Source organism: Phocoena sinus, chromosome 17 (assembly GCF_008692025.1).
Source record: "Phocoena sinus isolate mPhoSin1 chromosome 17, mPhoSin1.pri, whole genome shotgun sequence".
Lineage (NCBI taxonomy): Eukaryota > Metazoa > Chordata > Mammalia > Artiodactyla > Phocoenidae > Phocoena > Phocoena sinus.
The window spans coordinates 1736562-1763155 of NC_045779.1; the positions used below are offsets into that span (position 1 = coordinate 1736562).

Below are 26594 nucleotides of genomic sequence, written 5' to 3' on the forward strand. Positions count from 1 at the left end.
TATTTAATAGTGTTCCCTAATTTTTGTTACAATTACTTCTTTGACCCATGGGCTATTTACAAGTGTATTGCAAAATTTCAAAATAGTTTGAGATTTTTTTAATTCTCTTTTGTTATTGCTTTCTCGTATGATTTCATGCTGAATGGTTTCAGCCCTTTGATATCTGTTTAGACTTGATTTCACCTAGTATATAAATAATTTTGACAGGTGTGCCATATGCACTTCAAAGAATGTGCAATGTCGGGCTTCCCTGGTGGCACAGTGGTTGAGAGTCCGCCTGCCGATGCAGGGGACACGGGTTCGTGCCCCGGTCCGGGAAGATCCCACATGCCGCGGAGCGGCTCGGCCCGTGAGCCATGGCCGCTGAGCCTGCGCGTCCGGAGCCTGTGCTCCGCAACGGGAGAGGCCGCAACAGAGAGAGGCCCGCGAACCACAAAAAAAAAAAAAAAAAAAAGAATGTGCAGTGTCATTTTCCTTAGTTCGGTGTCTATGTATTTCAACTAGGTTGTATTTGTTCATTAGGGATTCTGATCCTCTGTATCATTAATGATGTTCTTGTCTGTTTATTGTCTCAGATATTGAGAGAAATGCATTCGTCTCCCAGTATGATGGGGGCTTTGTGTATTTCTCCTTTTAAGTGTGCCATTATTTGCTTTATATATTTAATTCTATATTATCGGATACAAACAGATTTAGATTTTTTACAATTTCCTGATGATGACCCTTTTATCATTATGAAATGTCCTATATCTCTGGAATTTTTCCTTACCTTCAAGAATTACATCAGGTATCTACACTGTATATTCTTTTATCTATTTCTTTCAACTCTTTTTAGCCCTGTGCTGTAATATGTGTCTCTTCTGTGTCGCATATACATTTTTCTTTTTTTTTTAATTTAAAGTAATGATCTTAGTCCTTTAATTGGATTACTTAGTCTAGTTGCTTTTTTTTTTTTTTTTTTGCAGTACGTGGGCCTCTCACTGTCGTGGCCTTTCCCGTTGCGGAGCACAGGCTCCGGACGTGCAGGCTCAGTGGCCATGGCTCACGGGCCCAGCCGCTCCGTGGCATGTGGGATTTTCCCGGACCGGGGCACGAACCCGTGTCCCCTGCATCGGCAGGCGGACTCTCAACCACTGCGCCACCAGGGAAGCCCTAGTCTAGTTGCTTTTAACATAATCACTGGTATATCAGAGATTATATCCGCCATCTTAGTATTTGCTTTCTATTCAACACTCTAGTTCTTGTTTTTTATAATTAAAATGTTTGTTTTGAGATAATTATAGATTCATATGCAGTCGTAGAAATAATAGAGAGAGATTACATTTTTTTTGCCCATTTTCCCAAATAGTAACATCTTGCAAAATTATAGTACAACACCCCATTTAGGAAACTGACATCGACAAAATCCACCACTCATTCATGCAGATTTCACATGCCTGAGTGTGTAAGAGTGTGTGTATGTGTGTGTGTATGTGTGTGTCTGTATGTTTAGTTCTGTAGAATTATATCACATGCTCATGTTCTCATATCCACCTACCCAAGCACAAGGTGGAAGAGTTCCGTCACCACAAGAACCCTCCTGTTGCCTGTCTGTAACCATGCCAGCATCCTTCTTCCCCATCACACAACAACTCACTACTCTGTTCTTCACCTCTAATTATCTTGCCATTTTAAGAACATTATATAAATGGAATCCTACATTATGTAACTGTATTGGATTGAATTTTCTCACTCAGCATAATTCTTTGGTAATTCTTCCTAGTAGTTGCATTTTTCAGTTGTTTATCCCTTTTTATTTCTGATAGTATTCTGATAGTATGGCTGTATCACATTTTACAAATTCATCCCTTAAAGGACATCTGGGTTGTTCCAGTTAACTCTAAATAAAGATGCAATGAACGTTTTGTATAGATTTTTGTGGGAATGTGCGTTTTCATTACTTCAGGTAAATGTTCAAGAACTCGAGTACTTGGTTGTGTGACAACAGCATGTTTAGTTTATTGAGAAACAGACACATTGTTTTGTAGGTAGCTGTACGGTTTTGCATTCCCACCAGCAGGATATGAGCCACCCAGTTTCTCTACATCTTTGCCAGAATTGGGAGTTGTTGCTGTCTTTTACTTTACCATTCTTACAGGTATAAGGTATAGGTGTGCTATATCACTGTGACCTGCATTTGCATATCCTAGTGATGGTCAGCATCTTTTCATGTGCTCGTTTATCACATGAAATCCTATTTGGTGAAATGTCTCTTTGTCTTTTGACCATTTTGTAATCGGCTTTGCTTATATATTTATATTTATTTTTTTACTGTTGAGATTTGAGAGTTTTATGTATATTCAAGAAAAAAGTCCTTTGTCTCAAGGTACTAGTTTCTGTATTCTGTTTTCTTTAACTTTTTTCTTACTTTCTGAAATAATTAAACATTTTTATTTTTTAATATTCCCTCTATTATAGTGTTATATATGCATTCTTTTACTTTGTTTTAGTTATTGCCTAAACGTTATACCATATGTCTTTGTCCTTCCAGGCTGCTATAACAAAATACAGCAGATAATAACAGCAACAAACAACAGAAATTTGTCTCTCACAGTTCTGGATGCGGAAGTCCTAGATTAAGGCACCTAGATCATGTTCTAGTCCTTTGATGAAGCCCCCCCCAACCCTTCTTTGTTCATATCTGGTGTCTTCTCACTCTGTCCTCACTTGGTGGAAGGGTCAGGGATCTCTCTGGAAGCTCTTTTATAAATCACTAACCCCAGTTCACGAGGACTTGCCCCCGCCATGGCTCTAGCATCTCCCCAAAGCCCCACCTCTCAATACCATCTCGTTGCTCACTAGGATTTTGAAACATGAATAGGAGGTGGGGCACCAACACTCAGACCATAGCACCATCTATACATGATTTATTAGTGTTTAGTGCAATTTATTAATTTTGCCTCTTTCAGAAAATTCTAGAAACCTAGAACACTTTAGCTAATTCCTTTATTTCTTTCTTGTCTTTGGGCATATATATATATATATATATATATAGATAGATAGATAGATAGATTTGAATTATATATGTATCTTAAAATTTTATTATCTTCAGCTATTATTCGTATCCTAACTTTAATCTTTCTGTTTCTCTTTGTTTTTTTTCTTTTGTTTCTATTTTTCTTCTACTTTAAGAACTTTTGAAATATTTCTGTTAATGGTATTTTTAATGTGTATACTTGTTTTCTTTTGTTTTGTTTTTACTTTAAAAATTTATGTAGTTACGTGATTTAAAAATGGTTAGCTAAAGCAATTTATGAGAAAAAGGAAATTGTGTGAATCCAGATGACTTCTTACATTTTTACTTTTATGGCACCTCAACACATCAACAGCTTTTAGCAATTGAATTAACTTCACTCAGTAAATACGACAGTAATAAGCAGTTATAAACACAGCACTGTTCTGAGTGGATTGTACAGCACTCCAGCTTGTTCCCGCATTCGCTCAGTAAGTACTGATTTAATGTCTACGTAGGAGGTGTTGTGTTTGCTTCTTTCTGTGAAGGAGCTCACAGTCCAGTGGCAGCTGAAGCAGGGGATGAAAAAGAAAACATAAATTATTGGCCCAAGATGGCAGATATACAAAATTGTGGAGCTTAGTTCGAAACCTAGGATATTACGTGCTGGTTGGTTTGGCCAAGGCCCATAATTTTAACTCTGATGATGTGATGCGTCTCGTATTTAATGGCAACAAAGTTGTGTTACTGTCATGTACTATTATGTAGCCTGAATTAGAACATCACACTATTTTATCAGTGGTGAGACAGTTTATGTTCGTCGTATAGTAATGATTTAGAAGTATATGTCTCATTTCAGTTTTGAAGTATCAAAATACGACAGAACATTGCAGTGTCAGGGAATCAGAGTGGGAAGGTTATTAAGGAGAAGAAAGTGGTCGATGGTATTAACTACAGAATAGAAATACTGGATAGACTGAGAAACAGATTAAGCTGAAGGTGACTTTGGCTAGAGTAATTATTGGAGTGAATTGGATAGAAAAAAATGTTTGGTATGAGAAGGATAGTGACGGTAAAGTAAGGGAAACAGTATGTAAGGATACGTCACCCGTAGCGTGATGGGGGAAGGGATGATACGTCACCCGTAGCGTGATGGGGGAAGGGATAGAAAACTTAAGGCGTCTCCTGCTCGTGCCTAGTGGCCAAGGGGAAGGAGGAGACACAGCGGCCCCGTTGGGTGCACCATTGCCTTTGCTCTTCCATCGCTCTGTCACAGGTGGTGCTGTGCAGATGTACTGGGAGTCGCTGAACGGATGGACTTTCCTCCATCTTCACAGACAGGCCAGCAGGTCCACCGGGACTTCGCTCTATGTGGAGCCGGAACAATTGATGATTTAACAAATATATTCAACTAAATAACATTAAGATTCTAGTTGATTTCACCTACTCTATGAGCCATGCAGTGTCCCCTTGTATACGTTTGGAAGTAAGATGTCCTTCAGTAGGGGGATGGATAAATAAACTATGTACACCCAGATAGTAGAATATTATTCAGCCCTAAAAATAAATGAACTACTGAGCCATGAAAAGACATGGGAGAACCACAGATGCATGTCACTAAGTGAAAGAAGCCAATCTGAAAATCCTACACACTGCTTCCAACTATATGACCTTCTGGAAAAGGTGAGACTATGGAGACAGTAAAAACATCAGTGGTTGCCAGTGGTTGGGAGGTGGAGAGAGACGAAGAGGCAGAGCAGATATACTTGGGGGAGTGAAAATACTCTGGATTATGTTATAATAATAGATATATGTCATTACATATTTGCCCAAACCCATAAAATGTGGGACACCATGAGTAAACCCTAATCTAAACTATGGACCTTGGGCGATATGACGTGTCGATGTAGGCTCATTAATTATAACAAAAGTGCAACTCTCTTGTGGGAGATGTTGATAACAGAGAGGGTGTGTGTGTGTGTGTGTGTGTGTGTGTGTGTGTGTGGCAGGAAGTCTATGGGAAATCTCTATACTTTGCCCTCAATGTTGCTATAAACCTAAAACTTCTCATTGCAAAAGTCTTTAAAATGTGAGGTACGCAGGACCAATGCTGCCATCTTCATTTTACACAGAGAGAAATCAGAGGTCGGAGAGTTGCATAAAATCAAGGTACTTGCAATACCTGACAGATTTTAACTGAAGCGGGACAGAAGGGCATTTCAGACAAAGAGAACAGTGGGGAAAAGCCTCTGTTTAAAAGTTCAGGGCTTGTGTCGGATTGGTGAACTTCAGTTTTGGAAAAGAGGTAACAACGTGGTTTGGAAGAGCTTCTGTACAACCTCACCAAACAATTCAGGTTTCGAGCCTGAACCATAAAAGCTGTGATGAGATGGTGCCCCAAGGTAACATCGCGAGCAGAAACGACCTGAACTCAGTGAGAAGCAGAGCACTTTGCTGGAGTCATTAACCCGAGCTGGTCTTTTTGTTTGTTTGTTTGCTTGTTTGCTTGGTTGTTTTCGTTTTTCCTTTCCTTAATCATCTCCCCAAATTGTTAATAACCAGATCAAGAATAATGGCCCGTTTTTTAAATACTGCTTGAGTCAGTGCTGCCCTACACACAGAGAACCACTCTCACGGGGCAATCTTTCTTATGTTCCTCCTGAGTACTGGGACGCCCTCCTTGCTTCTCTCCTGCCTTCATTCACATTTTTCCACGTTCTTATCCAGCACAGAGAGAACATATTTGTATCATAAAATACAGTATGATCCTTTCACTCCAAAGAGCCAGTGTTCCCACAGCCCTGCCTGACTCGGGATTAGTTGGAAATGCTGCCACGTGGTTTGCAAAGCTCTCGTCGATCAAGCTGTGCTTTACTGCCACCTTCATGACTCACCGCTGCCCCAGACGCACATGGCAACGAGCCAAACAGCCCCTGTTTCTCACAACCTCTCACGCCTTCACGCTGCTATTTGGTCCCGGAGTAGCTACCTCCCATCCAAAATGTGCACTTGCTCTCCTCTGCCGCATCTAAGCCATTCATCCAGTTGGATCCAAAACCCAGGAGCAATGTGGAGTCTAGCTGCTCCCTCATACTCTGTGAAAGGAAGCAATCACTGCCCCGCAGACTTTCTAACGCCTTTATAAATCCCATGAGCTCACTGTTTTAGTTTCACTCTCACTAACACATGTGTATTTTAGTCCCACGTCATCGCGTAGCTGCCAGGTACCCTACGTGGTGTGACAGGACCGCCCACTCCACGCAAATCTGATCATGGGAGGCCTCCAGGGAGGCTCAGCCGTGGCTCCCGTGGGCTCTCAGCTCCTTCCGGGGTGTTCACACCCTCCTCCGAGCCTGCCTGCTTCCCCGTGATGTCCCCACTCCCTTTCCGGACAAGGCCATCTAGCCGCTCCAAACCTGTGTAGTTGAGTCTCTACAGCTCTCACTTCTCCCACTTGAGATGCCTTCTCCGACTCCTCACAAACTCAGCATCTCCGACACGTGCCTTCATGTGGCATACGATGCACAGTGAATCAAACATGAATAACTCAGTTGTAGTCATAAGACATGTATGTGTTTTCATGTAAACGCATACTTTGAAAATTATTTATGACTATTTTTAGTGAGCAGTCTATTTTTCATACAAAGAACGACTAAGTGTGTATTTTAAATGAATAAAACTACTCTGAAATTCAGAAACATTTGAGAATAACTTTTGCTGCCAGAGTTGTGATCAAGAATCCTTAGAAAAATAGAAAAAATGATTCTGAGCAGAAGGTGGACAGTCTGCTCTCAGAAGTTCAGATTTTCCAACTGTGATCATGTCACTGCTTTTTTCAGCCCGTGTGTGTGTGTTTGTATCTGTGTGTGTGTGTGCAAAGAATCATAATTGAGTCTAAGAATCCTCAAGACTACTGCAAATATTGTTAAAGTTTAATGTTTCCCAGTTACTACAAGACTAACTTAATGGCTAATGTAGTTTATTGATTTCAGAGACTATATGATCAAATAAGATAAAACAGATAATTTTTTTTTTTTACGATTACTGATCATCTTGACTCAAAGCATTACATTTTCTAAAAGCTGCAAATACGGCCACAGCACTGCAGTTCTTGCTAAGTGCTGGGTGACACATTCTTGCAAAACTCTCTCAAATATTGCATCAAGACCACACATTAACGTCTCATTCAGGGAGCTCCAGTGATTAGTGAAAGTATTGGGGTCCCACCGGTTAATCCGTGAAGTATATTTTTCTCATTTTCTGTTAGGGGAAATTGAGATGCAACTAAGTGGACTAATTTGCCAATATTCTTATTTGTTCAATAGCAGAGGCAGAAATAGGAGCCAGGCTATAATCTTTACGACCAGTTTATTTTGTAAGAGGCTGTATGTAAGCAAATAAACTGTTCAAATACTTCACTTACATTCATGAAAGGGTTTCCAACAAATCAACCTGAAAAGTGGAAACAGAATGTAAAAATTGATACGTATTAGTGTATAAGCCCAGGTTTATATAAGGTTAGTCCTTTAGAATTATTCCATGTGGAGACTGTGTAGCACGTGTGGTTACATAGACTGCAGATTTCCTCTAAGTGCGTTAACCCTAATCAGCTAAAAATATCCAGCTGCCACGATTCATTTAAAGCAGAGAGTACAGATGTGTTCAAGACATGCTGTAGTTTGTGGTGCATGAGGCAATGGTTATGACAGGGAGCAGCGAGAAATGTACGTTACTAACTCAGCTTAGTTCTCCTCTTCCACGGGTAGTTGAGTTTCTCTCTGCATATTTAAAATGTCTTACTCACTCTTGAATATCAAAATTAAAGTTAAGAAAGTCACGTGAAGTTGCAGTATTCTTTTTGTGCTGTGCGTATTTTTTCATGTCACAAATTCAAAAAAACATTAGTTCAAAGAGACAGACAACAGTTGTCCCCTCTCAGGCTTTTCATGTACTTTTAAGAGCAAACAAAAAAGAATATTTGAACACTTCCCTGTAATCATTTGAAAGTGCTGGTCAAGGCTCTCGGAACAAGTTTCTCTGAAAACATTAATAATGTGGATGCAGAGAGCCGTAGGTGTGAAAGTCTCTGCCACGTGTCCGGTTCTGAAATCCGGACCAGTCTTATGGGACAGGAGAGTGACACAGGCCTCCTGATGAAGCTGGGCCAGAGAAATGCCGCTTGGGGTGTCTTTGTTTGCAGAAATGAAATCATGTGTAATATCCGCAAACTCCTACTTACAAAATTCAGAAGAGACAAAAAAGCAATTTAATTGGAGAAAAATATATAAATGTACAGTATTTACCTAGCATTTTGAATACTGAACTACACAACTTTTCTATTGCTTCAGAAACGGCTGGGATTTAAAGATAGTTTGTGCATTTGGGGATTTTTATCCATTCCTCTCCATTAAGCTTGTATTGAAACATGCAAGAACTTGAAACAGGAAGGTAAAAGTAAATAATGAAAGCTGTAGGAAGCTGCTTTAAACTCAACGGCACTTTTGTAGACCATTTAGGACGGCATCACTGAATGTTCTCTAACGACAACAGAAACTCAGTAGAAGACCATAGAGATATTTAGGGTGGCCGTGGCGTTTTAAGGAGAGTCTAGTTGTTATTGAAATGCGAACATCCACATAAATTTCAAGCATGAGTATTTAGACGTGGAGAAGAACTGCGAACCTCTCATCCGAAACCAACTTAGAGAAGATGAGGAACAACTGGCTTAACAGCTGACAGAGCGCATCAGCTTATGACAGCAAAAGATTGTACATGAGGCTCGGTATCTGTGCGTGCGGTTTCTGTGTGATCTTTCCACTGTACGTCAGGAATGCATTGAAAAATGTCAAGAGGAGTTGATGGTGCCCAAAATCATGGATAAACATCGATGTATAAGTTTATGGCACACTGGAGAAAGAATCCCGCTTAAAGGTCTTAGATATGCATCTCAAAGATTCTCCAAACGTACCTGAATCTCAAGATGCCTTGTAGTCATTCAAAGTTGTGTGTTGTCTGGGTTCCTCTGTAGTGTTCCATTTAAAAACAGATTTTTTTTTTAAAGGGAAGTAAGCAAATATGAATTTGAAGCTGCATTTATGTTGTTTGAAAGAAGAGCTTTTGAAGACATAACTGTTTCAAGTCGCAAACAGACAAATGAGACGATGTTCTGATCTAATTTGCTCTGACACCTCCACAGGCAGAACGCTTTTCAAGTCATCGCCGTGGACGGGGTCTGCAGCGGGATCATCCAGTGCCTCTCTGCTGAGGACTGTGGCGAGTGGCTGCACGCCGTAGCGACCAATATTTCCAGCCTCACGAAGCACAACGTAAGTCGTGATTCGCAGAGCTCCTGGCCGGTTCCTCGGCCTCAGTGAATTTCTGCCGTGCATGCATAACCTTGCATCAGCCGCTTGGTGTTCTAAGAATGGGCCACTGCACACCCACCATAAACACTGCTGTGCAGTGTTTAGAGAAAATCACTGTCCTGAGAGTTTTAGTCCAATGTACCGGCTCAACAATATTGACACCTAAGTTCCATTCACAAACATCGAAGCATCTACATTAGTTAAATAACTGAAAATAGATATTTAGCACTAAAATATCTATTATCTGTATCTACATATATCATCCATCTATCTATGTCTGTATATCTATCTATATATGCATCTATCTAGATATCTTTACATCACTTCTCCCTCTGGTTCCTCTGGAGATCCCCAAAATTTAGAGTATTAACTTGAAGCAAGTACTGTTTGCTACAACCCGTGAATCTTAACCTTCACAAATCTCTTCAAGTACGGGAGCTGGTTTAGGCTTTAGCTGGGACCCAGCCCCCTAACCCATGGCTCCTGCCACCTCTCTCCTTCCACGGGGTAAGGGAGTAGTAGAAGTAAAGTGAGTGGGCTTCTGTGTAAGCACGGCTCTAAGGCGAGTCTCTCTGAAGCGTCATCTTCCATTGTTTAGTTTGGTGCCACCTTGGATAATGGTAAAACAAAATCAAAAGAGTTTCGTCAGAATATTTTTAAACTTTATATTCAATGATCTAGAAAAAAGTTTTCAGACAGCAAATATAATTGCGTTGTTTTTTTGCCTTGGGTTTTGTGGGGTTTTTTGTCAGTCTGAAACCTCTTGTCCTTTTCGGCGATTCCAATATGATGACACCACCAGATCAGCAGAGACTGAATCTTGGGTGGGCACTCCTGCCCAAACCAGATTGCCCCGGAGATATCAGCCTGGATTATCCGGGAGGGTCCAGTGTAATCACTAGAGTCTTTAGAAGTGGAAGAAGTAGGAAAAAGAGAGGACTAGGGAGACGGCAGCATGGGGAGGGGAGGGCTGACACTGCTGGCTCTGAGGATGGGGAGGGACCAGGACCCCAAGAGGGCAGGAGGCCAGGAGAAGCTGCCCACGACGAGGGGACACTGCCGCCCCGGGCAGAGACCATCCTGCCCTCACCCTGATCTCATCCCAGAGAGGCCCACTGAGGCTGCTGACCTACGGAACTGCAGGATCACGGATTAGTGTTTCTTTTAAAGCACGGTTTGTGGAAATTTATTATTTCAATAATAGAAAACGAATATAGCACCTATTTATCTTCAAAATAAATCCATTGAATTTTTTTCACTTAATCTAAATCTCATGGTTTAATCTGAAAATCATACTTTTACTCTTTCACATTTAACTTTTTCGGAATAACCATGAAATGCACTTGCATATAAGAGAAAACAACCTAATATTTGTATTATTAGGTTGTCCATGTGCAAAGCAGCCTACAATATTATTTGAATCCCTAGACCCTTTCAAAATGACTCATTTGTAATAATATCACAAGAAAAGTCATCGTAATTGCTGAGCTAAAGCCACCTGAACAGGGACTGTCTTTGGAGTGGGAAGGGTCTGTGTGTCTCAGTGCCTCGGTGGGCTGGGCAGGGCTGGGAGCCTTCACATACCACAGAAAGGGGGAGGGATAAAGGGCAAGAAGAAAGTGAAGGAAGATGGAAGCATAGCTCCGAACACGCTCCTGTTTGATCAAAGGGAATCTAAGATGATGCTTTTGCGGAGGCATGGCTGCCATGGGGAAAGCATGGCTGCAGTGTCAGGGACTCGGTGTGGAGCCTTGGTCTCTACTCACCAGCTCTGGGACTGGGCTTCGTGGTCCCCTTCGTCAGCGGGCACCGTTAGCTCCAGCCACCGTGAGGGTTAAATGAAAAAGTGCTTTAGACATCCTGGCCCTTGAATGATGCTGAAACGTTTGCACTTTTTCTTCTCTCCAGCTGCACTCTAAGTTAAATGATTTAATCCATAAACCACCAATAAATGGCCGTATCGATGTGCTTATTGTATGCGAGGTGGCACATCTTTGTTTTGTCCAGTTGTCATTTGAGATTCTCCATCTTCTGAAAGATGGTTGTTTGGATAACAATGCTGATAAAACGGGACAAGATGAGTTAAATGTCTAGTAGTGACTAGACGATTGAGCAGCTATATTTCTGGCAGCCACAGATCTACCCCTCAGTTCCCTCATCTTTAAAAGAGACAGAGGGAAGACGATAGAAGACAAAGCTCTCTTTCAGCCAGCATTTCATGAATCTAACCTTTCCAGCCACTCTTTACCGCTCCAGCACTAAAATCAATCCTGAATGATAAGCAGAGAGAATCTCATGCAACATTTCTACTAAGGTTCCCTGCTAACATAAAGGGATCTCTTCCAGTCTAAATTCTTCCATATATATCCTATGTATGCATTTCCTTTATTGGAATGGAGTATGCTGCTTGAAATGTATCACGTGTGTGTGTGTGTGTGTGTGTGTGTGTGTGTGTGTGTGTGCGCGCGCGCGCAGACAGATATATATGTATATGTAATATGCCTCTATTCTTTTTTAAAAGATTTATTTATTGTTTATTTATTTTATTTATTTTTGGCTGTGTGGGGTCTTAGTTGCGGCATGCAGGATACTTGCGGCACGCGGGATCTTCATTGTGCTGCGCGGGCACCTCTCTAGTTGCGGCACGCGGGATCTTCATTGTGCTGCGCGGGCATCTCTCTAGTTGCGGCACGCGGGATCTTCATTGTGCTGCGCGGGCATCTCTCTAGTTGCGGCACGCGGGATCTTCATTGTGCTGCGCGGGCATCTCTCTAGTTGCGGCACGCGGGATCTTCATTGTGCTGCGCGGGCATCTCTCTAGTTGCGGCACGCGGGATCTTCATTGTGCTGCGCGGGCATCTCTCTAGTTGCGGCACGCGGGATCTTCATTGTGCTGCGCGGGCATCTCTCTAGTTGTGGTGCACAGGCTCCAGGGTGCGTGGGCTCTGTAGTTTGTGGCACGCGGGATCTTCATTGTGCTGCGCGGGCATCTCTCTAGTTGCGGCACGCGGGTTTTCTCTCTCTAGTTGTGGTGCACAGGCTCCAGGGTGCGTGGGCTCTGTAGTTTGTGGCACGCGGGCTCTAGTTGAGGCGAATGAGCTCAGTAATTGTGGCGCGTGCACGCGGGCTTAGTTGCCCTAAGGCACTTGGGATCTTAGTTCCCCGACCAGGGATCGAACCCATGTCACCTGCATTGCAAGCTGATTCTTTACCACTGGACCACCAGGGAAGTCCCAATGCTTCTATTCTTAGTGGTTCAATGAAAATTACTGTGATCTTAAATAAGAATGATTGCATATATGAGATTTTCAAAATACATAATTCATATTTTATTATGTGAAAGAGAATAGACTCTTTTCCCCAAATGTTTGTATCAATTGAGAATGCTTTCAATGACAAACTAGAGAAACCCTAAATACTGATAGAGTAAAGAGTTGGGTTTTTCCCCAAATGAAAAGAATTGTGGATGGTGGCATCTGCTGGAAACCACCATCCACCCAGAACCCATCCTCTGCCTACACACATAAGGGCTGCAACAGTTCCAAACATCACTTCAGTGTTCAGAACAGGAAAGAAAGGGAAGAAGGATAAGCAGCGTCAGCTACATCTCTCCTCTTTCATCAAGATAAGAGAAAATTTCCCAGAAACCCTTTAGTGGACTAATAATGCTCACTTCTCCTCCCGAACTCAGCCCCATGACGATTCTGAGGGGTGGGTGGCTGGAGAGTGGGGGGGCTAGTCTCTGCCTTTTCTAGTGTTTGTAGTGGGAGAACCAAGAAAAGAAGATTGTGAATGGCTTCTGAGTCAGATAACCAACAATATCTACTACACTGCTTAATACTAAACATATTAATTCTAAAAATAATGCATGAACAACCAACACCCCTGTGCTTTTTGTGGATTGATCACAGTCCTTCAGGATTCACACACACACACACACACACACACACACACACACACACACACACACATTTCATCAGTCATTTGAGTTCCTGTAGGATGTATTTCAGCCATCTTCCTATATTTTACCCATTTACCTGCAGGAGCAAAACCCATTACTTGGGAGTCACATTTAATCCACAGAGTTCTGCTATTTTAGATGGCAAATACTTGCAAGTTGAGAAAAGGGAATTTTTTCCCATAATGCCGTTGGTTATGGAAAGCTAAAGAAGAAACTTCTATCGTGTCTGCCACATTAAAAAGACTCGACAAAGCTTGTAGGTGAATTGAAAGTCATGACAAAATAAAGCCTAGCAGAAAGGAGATTTACCGAAAAGGAACTGAAGTCTGTGATCAGAGGTTGCAGCGTGTGGGCTGACAGGCATGGGTGTCACTTAAGGAGACGTTTTCTTCCTTTTTGTAGCCACGGATTTTTCTGAGTCCTCAGATGCACTTTAGTGTAGGGTGTTGCTTTCTGCATTGCTTCTCCTCGCACACCAAAGTGCAAACTTCACACATGCAGATGTCACCCAGAAATGGGTTACAGAGGGTGGAATCAGACAACGGCAGAGTCAGTAGATCAAGTCAGAAGAAAGGCCGGGCAAGCTGGGCATTCTGTTGTGTGCATATGTGAACTAGCCAGCCTACTTTGTCTCTTAGAAAACTACTCACCAACAGTTAAAGTTCTTGTAGAATTCTTGATACTGGAGAACATTAGCTGATGTTTACTTGCTCAATCCAGAACTGCCTTGATGTTAACTGTAAAGCACGGTCGTAAGCAAACAGGCAGTTTTACTGGCAGCTTCCCTGCCAGCCCTGGTCCGGTTGGGCTCTACCCGCCTGGCCCCGCCCCTGCCTCCTCTTTGGAGCATTCCCAGCCCCTAATGTTCCAGGGGCCTCAAAGCCACAGGCACCGCACAGGGGCCCTTGCCCCGACACACCCACCCCTCTGCCACCCGTGCCCAGGCCTGGATTTCAGCGTGGCCTTGGTCGTAATCATAGTGACAGGAGCTGACCGTCCTGGGCCCACAGCTGCTCCCAGGCTGACGGAAGCTCCACGGGAACGTGGGGTAATTCCTCCCCCGGGCATACCTTGTCCAGTGCAAGTCGGGCGGCAGAAGGAAGCAGGCTAACAGAGGACTCGCCCTTGCTCACCGGATGAACCATCTGGAAACGCAGTGACTGCACGAGGCTCTGAAGGCGGGTCACGCCTGGTGAACGACTGACGGCGTTTGATGAGAAGCCCTGGGCAGCTCGGGCGCACGGACCGCTCGCCAGCCGAGGCCTGCTTTCTGCTGCCGGCCTCCCTTCCCTTCACCTGTGACTCTGGCCTCCTGAGGACTGTACACCCTCTTCGGGCTTTGTTTCTCGGGAGGTGAGACCAAGGGCACCGAGCGGTGCACGTTCCGCCCAGGAGCGGACGTCGTGTGGAAGAGAAGGGCACTAAGTACGCAGGTGAAAGGCCCCAGGATGTCACGCGAGAAATCACTGGGAGTTTGCAGTGGCTCCACGGAACGTTTCTTAGAACTGCCGTCTTCGGAAACTGAGCTTAAGAGCCAGACCCGAGGGGCAGAGGCAGCTGCAGGCCTCTCGCAAGGACCCAGGCTGGATTCTTACTGTGAACACTGCACGTTCCCCTCCTTAGGAAGCCTGACTATTTAATAATTTGGCAACGATGGACCTATTCTCTCCACCTGTGACCAATACTGGCAGATAAAACACATCCCATCACTGCCTGCAACCCAGGGTCCCTGCTGCCTGCACACCCCACGTCCGGCCAGGGTCCCCGCTGCCTGCACACCCTGCCTCCAGCCAGGGTCCCCGCTGCCTGCACACCCCACGTCCGGCCAGGGTCCCCGCTGCTCACATGTGCACAGGCATTGTGCGACCTGCTCTAACACTCATGCCAAAGACGTGCTTGTTTTGCCAACTCTACCAGAGGGTTCCTGAGGACAGGGATCTGGTACCCTTGGCATCCCTTCACGTCTGACATACAGTCATTTCTGGAGTTCAGTGAATTCGTGGAAGAATAAGTTAGCTCTGAGCAAAGAACTAGACATTTATAAATGGCTGCAACCTGCTTTTAGCTTTTAGGCTTCTAATTCACAGTAAGATTGTGTGTGTGTGTGTGTGTGTGTGTGTGTGTGTGTGTGTGTGTGTGTGTGTATGTGTGTATTATATATACTATGTATGATATATACCATATACATGCTAATCGTAAGGATGGCGACAGGTAAAATTGAAAAGTTCTTGTACTAGAAAAAATAAGAAAGTTCACTTGGGTATAACACTGGGTGGTCATCCTGATGGATTCTTAATAGACAGGTTTTTAAAAGCAACAAGGCAGGCAATTACATTGTACCCATGGGCCTGGGGAATAACCAAGGTGGCCAGGGCGTAGAATCCATAGTCTGAGAAAAATGGATGAAAAACTTGAGCTGAAACGTGGGCTCCTGAGGCAGAAATCATTTTTGATTCTTCCCTTTCCTGGTGAAGGCAGTTTTACCAACAGCTGCAGAACGGATATATCGCCGTGATGCACCCACACTAACATCGTGTGTCATCGGGAGGACTTACATCTACGGAATAAGATCTCTCCGGGTCCTTACACATCTGCTAACTGACATTGGCCACAAATCTCTAAGGAAATTGGGGGGCCATTTCTTGTTTCCGTAAGAATTATTTCCTTGGATAAATCTTCAAAATTAATTTTCATGGGAAAATATACCTTGTGAGCAGGGTCCTACAGCACCCATCCTGAGAGCACATCACTCATCAAAACTGACGTGTACGTGAGGTTGAAAAAGTGAAAGAGTAATAGAATTAGGATACAATCTTTTAGATGTAAGCTCGTCACTTATCTTTTTTTGTTTTGTTTTGTTTTGGTTTGGTTTGGTTTGTTTTTTTTTGCGGTACGCAGGCCTCTCACTGCTGTGGCCTCTCCCGTTGCGGAGCACAGGCTCCGGACGCGCAGGCTCAGCGGCCATGGCTCACGGGCCCAGCCGCTCCGCGGCATGTGGGATCTTCCCGGACCGGGGCACGAACCCTTGTCCCCCGCATCGGCAGGTGGACTCTCAACCACTGCGCCACCAGGGAAGCCCCTCGTCACTTATCTTTAAACATTTAATTGGAAAATAATCCCTAAAGACGTTTAATGTAGGAAGAGGAAAACATTTTAAAAGAATATTTGAATATCCTATGTATTTTTCTTTTTGTCTAAAGAGAATGTCAAAAGACAACATTACCGCTTTGGTTTCTGGATACAACTGGTGATGCTAAAATTGAATATACAAAATTAAGGAATTAAAAAATAAGAGTGATATTTAAAACAAATGGATGCTCCTATTACTCCAAGTTTTATTTTTAATAAATTAAGTCAAAACAGATCTTTATTAAAACCAGTTGTGTAATTATTCTCAGTTTAACAGACCTGCAATAACTAGACTTCCTTTAAGGGGTTTCCATCATTAACATTCAATTAAAGGTTTTCAAAGAAAAAGAGGGACACATATTATCATTCCCCCCAGCATTCAAAGTGAATATTATTCATTAAAATACAGTTCATAGGGCTTCCCTGGTGGCTCAGTGGTTGAGAGTCCGCCTGCCGATGCAGGGGACACGGGTTCGTGCCCCAGTCTGGGAAGATCCCACATGCCGTGGAGCGGCTGGGCCCGTGAGCCATGGCCGCTGAGCCTGCGCGTCCGGAGCCTGTGCTCCGCAACGGGAGAGGCCACAACGGTGAGAGGCCCGCGTACCGCAAAAAAAAAAAAAAAAAAAAAAAATACAGTTCATAATATTTAAGCAGATGTTCACTTTTGATGTTGGATAAATTATAAAGTAATAGAATTATCATTTTATTTTCAGTTTGAGTGTAAGAAGTATAATCTGAAAAACACTTGTAATGAGTATTCAATGCCTTTATACGTGTCTTTCAAGTTTTTTAAGGGGAGTTGCAAATTTTAAATTTAATTTTAAATTTAAGTTCTAATGAAGATTCTCTAATGAAAAAGCTACTGGATTTAAATTAACCTTTCAATAATATAAGAATATACTATTGCATATAATAGAGTTTTAAAATATTTGTTTCTTTAAATAAGACTTCATTAATACCAAAGATTCCCATAAGAAAAAAAAATCACTAATGTAATAGAATAAAGTAGGAAGGCAAAATAAATGGTGAAAATGTTTGATAAAACAACATACATCTTTTTCTTAATATTATTTAACATCTACAAAAGTACGTAGATGGTATGCCAAAAGTACTCTTCTCAGTAATAAATTGTAAGAGCTTGAAAAAGAACTGTCTTTTCTATTCCATTTCATCCAAATGTGAAGATTCTTCTCACGTTGGGTTTTTAATGTGTTCTTTCCCTTAAAAAATTATTCAAACTTCTCTTCCTGCAAGAGTATATCTATATTACTTGATTTTTATATCTACTGGGCATGTTGTTTCCTAGAAAATCAAACACTAAACCCTATTTGCCATTTGACGTAACAGAGTTGGTAAAAATATATCTTAAAATATGTGCTTTCATATAATTTTAGACTTTAGGTATTTATTAAAGTTCAGAAGAGACTAAAAATGAAAATTTATTACAATAATAATGGTATATTTATTGCTAGTGTCCTTATTAGTGTATATGTTACATGTACATTAAAATGTGTACTTTTGTTGACATATATAAAATAAAATTACCATCCTCTTGTGTAGATGGCATATTATCCTTTGTTGAGTTAACATTTAATCATGGGCATTTTCCTAGCTACATTGAATGGACTAATAGGTATTTTGCTATTTGTTTAAATCATAAATAATGAATGGATTATTATTTGACATACACATCATTTAAAATATATCATTAATGTAATAGTGCCCTATGAATTTTCTGGCATATTAATTTGTAAAAGATTGCTTATTATATCTTAATATAGGTGTCTAGGAAAAGAATCAAAGATTCTACACATTCTTTAGTCTCATAAACTAAGATTGATGTCTTAATCCAGCTAAATCAGGCGGGGCTGAACTTTCTGTAAGGCTCTGCTTCTGTTTCTTCTGCCCCAAAGGTGCAGCCCACCCTCCCTGCCCGCTCCAAGCCTGGGGGCTGAGAGCACGTCTATTCCCGAACACATCTACCCCCGGGCTCTGACTTCTCCTGGCTTCTTTCTCAGCACAAATTTACAAAACTCTGGTCTGTTTTCAGAGGTTCTCAGATTAATTTTTTTAGCCTTTTGTCCTGTTCAGATTCAGACTCCAGCAACTGTCTTGAGGTGAAAAGCAGTGTTGCATTTGAAGCCTCACAGATCTCACGTGTTGCCCCTGTAAACCCAGGAGAAAATACGTGCTCTGCTCCTCTGTCTGTCCACATGCTCTCCGTCTGGGCGTCTGTCCCCAAGCCTGCCTAGTGGCCCTGAGCTGTCAGCTCGTCATCTCATCTCCGGAATCTAAGCCATGCTCACCCTAGTTACAGCGGGAGCTCTCAGAAGTCTTTAAACAAAGTGCTTCACTAGGTTTCTCTTTCCGTTTCTGTGGCCCTCAGTAGGATGGTTGATGTGCCTCAGGCCACCCCATCCCGTCTTAAATACGTGTGCATTAAGTATGAGTTGCACTGGGAGTTTGTGGGTGATACATCGTTTTCAAGTAATTAACCACATTTTCCAGCTTTGTTCTCTATTCGAATTTAAAATACAATCTTTATCATTAACTCAGTAATATATATTTTAGATTCAGTGTTTAAGTTTCTATCAGAAGTCATTGTCACGATTAGTTTGGCAGGGTAAAACCCTGTTTTAATGATTGTAATTCTGTAATGCATTCAGATAGACCCCTGAGATTAACCTTAAACACCTTTGGGTGTATTTGACCTTTTATTCTTGATGGGCCCATAAAGGTCTAAAAATAGTTACACTTAGAATAGCACCACCAAATAATATTTTAATTTGGAAGAAAGTTGACATTCAGCAGTGGATCTATAATTTCATATTAGGTTGATTGTTAATGAATTTTATTTTTATTAGGTTGATTAAAAAGCATTTTGTTTTATTTCTCTATTTTTTTTTCACATTTAGGAAGATTGTTGATTTGGATAAACATATTTCATATTCAGACACCTTGAAATCACTAAGTCATTTTTAATCTAATTGTCTTGGGTATTTATAAAGTAGACTATCTTCCATTAATGCCATGCAAAGCTGTTCTTTCTAATACTTTTACATTCTATTTTTACATATTATCTTGGCTATAATTTTTAATATCACTGTTACACATTAATGATAAGGGTAATTCTCATAGTCTCTTGTTAAATGGATTTTATATGTTTAATTTTTAACCATGGTATTTGTTAATTTGATATAAATGCTGATTCTATATGATGTAAAAAAGCATTATTTTTTCTTTTACTTATTACATTTACTTTACCATTATTTTTATTACTTTGGGATTAAATTTTTAGAAAAGGTTTTGCATATCTTTGTAAGGTTAAATTATTTTTCTTCTTAGCATAGCCATCCCATAGATGTGTTTCTATAAATCATGTCTGGTTCACAAATATGTCTTTGTGTTTAGTTCTCACTGTCTCTGAAAGTTAAAGTAAATGTCAAATTTACATACTGAGATTTGTCATAACAATTAAATTTCCAGAATTGAATTTCTGATAAAAGTAGAACACTGTGTTATATTTTGGCATAGCAAGAATATGTCAGGTCTTAGTACCAACTGTTCCCTTTAGTCCAAAATATGTATTAATCTAATGATTGCCATTATTTTTGCATTTCTGTTGATTTTACTCACGTGGAAATCATTAGCAAAGTGGATAAATGGGGTTCTTTCAATCAATTACAAAGCTCTGAGATGATACTAAGAAAGAGGATTAAATCAGATGCTAGTTAAGAAGAATCAGGATCTCTGAGCCAGTTGTAGATTTCCGGGTCAGAAAGGCGGGCATCCCAGGGGCCCCAGGCAAGGGTGGCAGCAGAAGGAACAGAGGCCCCCCTCCCCTCTCCGCGCCCCGCCCCCCGCCCGCTGTGATTCAGGGCGGGGCTTCGGAGGAGGGGGGGCCAGCACAGGACACACCCCACGGGACAGCCGGCTGTGACTGACAGTGCTGGTCGGTCACGTGGGCACAGAGGGGAGATGAGGTGGAAAAGACCTTCTGCAGTCAAGGGTCCTGCAGCAAGGGCAGGGCAAACACAGCTGGACCCACACACAGGGCCCAAGAGAAGGTCACCAGCCACTTCTGCTTGGGTTTTCATGGCAGACCTGGTTCTTGGTTATGCAGGCCTCTGTGCACCTCAGGTAAACATACAAAAAAAGAAAGAAGACTCTTGCCAGGTGAAAAAGTGCGAGGGAGACAGAGGGAGCGAGGGAGGGTGGGAGAGAGGGAGCCAGCAGGTGGGCAGGGGGTGGGGGGTTGGTGAGAGCCAAGCCAGAGCCAGGCTATACCCCGAGTTCTGTACAGAGGGGACCCCGCCGCCCCTCACCCTGCGGAGACCACATCCCCGTAAACTCCCTGCGGAGACGTTCCTCCCGGGTGGCCAAGCGTCACCGTGGTCTCTGATGCTCTGACGTGTGTGGTCCCACTGGCGTCTCCAGCTCACAGCTCAGGAAGCTGCGTCTAGTCCTCCAGCGTTGCTAGGATTTTCTCACCAGCCTCGCAGGCAGGAGACATCTCGGAGCCTCTCCTGCAGATGGAAACACATCCTCTGCCTTCAGCTCTCCCGTCGTTTGGAAACCACCCTTGACATGGGGATTCCATGAGCACCGGGGGAAGAGTCCAGAGCTCTCTCCACTGGGACCCCCAGACTGTGTTTTTCTGTGTCCAGTCCCTCAAGACTTGACCTAAGGCGACAAGTTGCAGGAGCCCAGATCCCTCGCCCCCCCTCCCCCTCTGTATTTTTGTGTCCACCGAGGAGCTAGTCTTCCTCTGAGGTGAGAACTTGCTTTTAAATCATCAGCATTCTTTTCCTTCCCATTATGGTATAAACTCTAGGTATCGAAGCCATTGCAATTACTATAGACATTCAAAGCTAGGAATTTAGATTTTTTTTTTTTAGAAGTAACTTGCATTCAAGACTAAGCTAGAGGTCAAATACAATAGTTTGACTCTGTTCTGAGATATTCTGTCTCTTCACTTGTTCAACAAATACTGATTTTGCCCCTATTAAGACCCAGGCCGACGTCTAGGTGCTAGAAGTGATGTATTTAATGAAACAGAAATCTATGACCTCGTGCTCTTGTTTTCTGGGGAATCATAACACAAAAATAAGTTAAAATAAAATAAACAGTATTAGATAATGCTAAGTGATAGAAGGGAAAAATCAGAAAAAGACCATTTATCGCGGTGCACCGCTTGACATCTCTACCTTGCTACCTCTAAGCAAGGGTTGTGAAGAAACCTCAACTTCCTTTCTTTCTTGTTCACACTATGATAACTTAAAAGAATTCATTTGTTTTCTTTTGATCCTTTCACCCATTTTAATGAAGAATTTTGTTCAGGTTACCGTTTTTAATCCCAGTTTTAAATTGTTCAACATATCCTCTGGTTGGACTCTATGAACCCAGACTAGCTACATTGTTCCCACCCAAAAAGCCTAGAGCTGTATGTTACCAATGTGGTATGTGCGCGTGTGTTTGTGCTATAAATCAGAAAATATCTGTCTAGTTCATTTAGGTACTGTGATTTTCTATTTAGAAGGAGATGTTCCAGTATGATTCAGAAAAAAATAGAGATCGCAGCACTATATATTATTTTCTTGAACTAACCTGGAGGATCCCACTTAAGCAAATTTGATGGCAGAGGCTTGATCTTGAAAAACAGTTTTCATTGAATGCCATTTTAAGTAAATACAGTGCAAAGAAGTGTCATTTTTTTTTTTTTTGTTTGTTTGTTTTTTTTTGTTTTGCGGTACGCGGGCCTCTCACTGTTGCGGAGCACAGGCTCCGGACGCGCCGGCTCAGCCGCTCCGCGGCATGTGGGATCTTCCCAGACCGGGGCACGAACCCGTGTCCCCTGCATTGGCAGGCAGGCTCTCAACCACTGCGCCACCAGGGAAGCCCCGAAGTGTCATTTATTTAACTTCAGTCATACATTTTATGTCATTCATAGAACTAAAATTACATGTTAGGGGAGCTAAAAAATACAAAGCTAGATAGTACTCACTCTAAGACAGTGGTCCACATAAAATGCTGGTAGGATTTTATAGCAATCCTTAAAAACTAGTAAAAAGCATAGTTCCACAAAGTATTCAATATGAATTTTTTGACTGGTGGTGAAACATGCTTAGGGGTCTGCTCTTCTCTACCCATCTCCAGACTATCCTGATTTTAGCTGAAGGCACCGATAGTTCTAGAGATTTCCTGCACTGATTCCTCACCAGAGCGAAAACTACTTGGAAATGATTGTAGCAATGTTAGAAGGATATGATATTTGTGCATGACCCTGCAGAGATCACACACCTATGCTCAAATTTTATTTTCTCTCACATTTTAAGTGACATATATCCTGCCAGTAAGTCTGTTCTCGTACATGAGCCATTTGTGCCTCCAACTTTGTGCCTCACGTTCATCAAATTCCCTCTTAATTCACGTTTATCAGTAAGACAAAGGGAAATAAAACTAAAAAAGGAAAACCAAAATAATTCAACAAAACATATTCTAAGTGAAAACAGTCTGTGTTTAGTCTGATGTAAGAGTATATCACACAGGGAGCATCATTTAAGCTTCTCTAGAAAACCAATGAAAGATAGTAATTGGTTTTAATTAGTAAAAATTCTGTTGAACAAAGATTTTTTGTATTACAAGGTCATTTGTCTAAATCTGATACTCATTTTCATTCGGCGTTTAAAGTTTGTTTACATGACTTAATACAGAGGAAACTCTTTCTCTGAAGACTTACTTTAAATTCTTATGACATGCCAATAAATTGTCTTAAAGTAAATGTTTATTTTATTTGAGGCCCTGACTAAAGCTATTTCGGTACGTGTACATTATCCTTTAGTGTTTGAATATTCCATTTCTTCTGTTCTCTTAAGTGTTAAAACAGATAGAGTATAATATGATTTCAAAGTGAAAAAATAAATTATAAAAAGTTACTCTAGGGACTTCCCTGGCGGTCCAGTGGTTGAGACTCTGTGCTTCCACTGCAGGGGGTACAGGTTCTATCCCTGGTTGGGGAACAAAGATCCCACGTGCCGCACGGCAACGGTACTTCTTATTCTCAGCAGATTCTCACTTAACATTTTATGGAAACATAGGCTTTTCATTTCTCATAAAGAGAAAATTATTAGATGGAAATCTTTCCAAAATGTTTCTATATGAAATCTGGGATAATTTTGAGAGTCAAAATATTTAAAAAGTTCGTAATTTGTGTTAGATATGCAATGATTCTAGTAAGTCAACATAAGTATCAGTTTACATAAACTCACTAGAAATAGATTCTCATAAAATTTGGGGGATCTTGTGTTCTCACTTTCATTGTTTATTTATTATTACAGATTAGAAAAATCAACAGAAACTTCCCTGTAAACCAGCAGGTAAGATGGAGAAACACTCGCAAAGCCGAGTCGTAGGTTTCTTTCATTTTATCTATTACGTTAATAGAAGATAATCTTGATTGCATTTACTTTTATGTGGAAATAATTGGTACTGTCATTTGCCATCTTCAGGAAAATACATAATTTATTAGACTTCTTTCATATTATATAATATACCTGGTTTTTCTAATCGTACTAATAAGAAAAGCTTTTGAGCTAAGTGAATTAAGTCAAAACTATTTTGACAAAACAATTATATTTATCTGAACGCAGTGCTGAAGAACTTTGACAGCTGTTTACTTAAGACAGTTTTACTGTATCTTAAACATTTGGGAGACCTATGTTTAATGGACCTAAAAGTTAAAGGGAATTTTCAAAATTGGCTGGTAGTGTTGAAAATGAGGCTAAATTAATGTGTGGAATGAAAATAATGTCCAATTAATCAAGCTAAGAATTTAGTTGACTTATTGGACTAATAATTGATGTTAGAATAAAATAATTGATTATAAAAATAACTGATTCCACTTATAATTTTATTGGACTAAACTTAACTTTTATTGCTTCCGTAAACATAATATAAACATTAATCAGAATAAGAAAAGGAAGCGCAGGTTCAGCTTGTGGACTCAGAGTCACCCTGTCTGGCATGTGTGACGGTGGCAGGGAACCTATGGCTGGACACAGACGTCTGACACTTGATATCAACCTCAGTTTGCAACCGCTGATCAAAATCTAAACACCTGCGATATTGATTCATAGATGGTACACCCAGCGCAAGTTAATTTCCATGGTAAAATTTTAAAAGTAATCTTCAGCTTGTCAAAACTAGGTTGCTTTTCTTATCTAAGCCTCAGCTCCCTCATCTGTAGCATTTGTGTTAGTCTAACTATCGCACATGTTTATTTTTGAAAAGTAAATGATAACAAATGTAAATTTCTTAATCTATGACATTATTTGCATTAGTGTATTAAGTGTTTAAGTGTGTTCTTTGCAGTAGAGAATTTATGTTCTGGTATAAGTTGTATCATTAACGATGCCCAGGCTGCCCGCAGAGCCACGTGTGACCGAGCTAGGAGTGATCAGAGCCTTGGAGAGCGCGCTGCGCCTACAGCTCTGACCTGTCTTCCCCTTGGTGTGGCCCCGGGTACCCGGCACGCCTCCTCGGGCCCCGCGCCTGAGCCAGCCGGTGCTCTGGGTAGACACACAGCAGTACGGGTGTGTTTGGGGCCTTGTTCACAGCGCAGAGACCAGGCTCCAGCCCAGAGGATCTGATGCACTAGCTCCGGGATGATGCCTGGGAAACTGGCTTTGTTGCTCCCATCCCATCCCAGGTGATTCTGAGGCTGGGAGTGCACAGGTGACATCTGGGAAAAACAGTTTTAACAGTTTCACAGGGCTAAAGCAGAGGGAAAAAGTCATTAAGGATAAATTATTCAAATAGAAGCCTCAGCCGTGAGGGAAGAGTGCCAGGCCCAGGACTAGACAGGGTCGTTTCATAGTCACAGATATATGAAAATGTAGACCTACTCATTTGGGGAATCCTTGCCAAAAATATGAATGAAGAATATTTCCTTAAAAATGACTCTAATATTTGTGTTATCACTTCCCTTGCCCTTTAGACCCTAAACATGTGAAGTTTGTTTTGTTTTGTTTTGTTTTTTGCGGTTCGCGGGCCTCTCACTGTCGCGGCCTCTCCCATTGCGGAGCACAGGCTCCGGATGCGCAGGCTCAGCGGCCATGGCTCATGGCCCCAGACGCTCCGCGGCACGTGGGATCTTCCCGGACCAGGGCACGAACCTGCGTCCCCTGCATCGGCAGGCGGACTCTCAACCACTGCGCCACCAGGGAAGCCCTGAAGTATTAATATTTAGTGTAATTTAATTACTGTGAATATTTCATAACCCTGACTACGCCAGAGCTATGCTTTATTTATGATGGCAACGACATGGAACACTTCCTACACACACCCTTCAGTGACTTGGGACAGTCCTCGCCACCTCTGCATGTATCTAGGTTTTGAATAACACGGAGCGAAGTCATAAGAATCTGAAAAAGCTTGCATATAGAACAAATCATAATAAAACCTGTTTAATATTCTAACTCATACATAATAAACACAGATAAGCATAAGCATTTATGGTTTTATTTGCTAGCCTTTTAATGTTTTTATTATTATAGTGAAATTTTATTTCACATATCTTCGTATCTCACAATTATGAAATTATAGTGAATTCTTCTTGGCACTTTAATAACTGAAAGCGGGAGTTAATAGATTTTTCCCTCACTACTTCCCACCACGTTAATGAAGTCTTTCAGGAAATAGGATTAGTTTACGGTTCGACATTCATGTATACGCATAACAGGAAAGACTCCCCTGCATAGTGCGATGCATTAGGAGATCAAGCTACATCCTCTACTTAAAATCTGAGCCACGTTAAGGAATAAAAATTGAAAATCATACATAATCTCATTTCTCATCCAGATTTAGCACTCAGACAGGACTCCTACCTTGGACTAGTTGCTTTCATCTCAAATTTCTTCCTAACTTAATTTTCATGTAGTGTTCTCTGAAGCTCAGATTTGATATAAATATGTATGTTTATACATATGCTTTTTATTAAATAACTCAGACATAATGTTAAAATATTTAAGTCCCCTCATATCTGTGATACTCTAGGTCTCAAACAAAACCAAAAAGACATCATCCGAGATACATTAGAACAGAACTCTTCTGCTTCCTATGGGATTTGGTTTTGATTTTGTGCCGCTCG

General features: G+C 41.6%; 1 protein-coding gene across 1 annotated transcript in view; it reads left to right on the forward strand.

The window, feature by feature from the left end:
* Positions 1-26594, forward strand: part of SNTG1 (syntrophin gamma 1) — a 317523-nt gene that overhangs the window by 213338 nt on the left and 77591 nt on the right. The window contains exons 11-12 of the mRNA XM_032610174.1: positions 9189-9318; positions 23785-23823. Coding sequence (XP_032466065.1) covers positions 9189-9318; positions 23785-23823 — 169 coding nt within the window. The remainder of the gene's footprint in view (positions 1-9188; positions 9319-23784; positions 23824-26594) is intronic.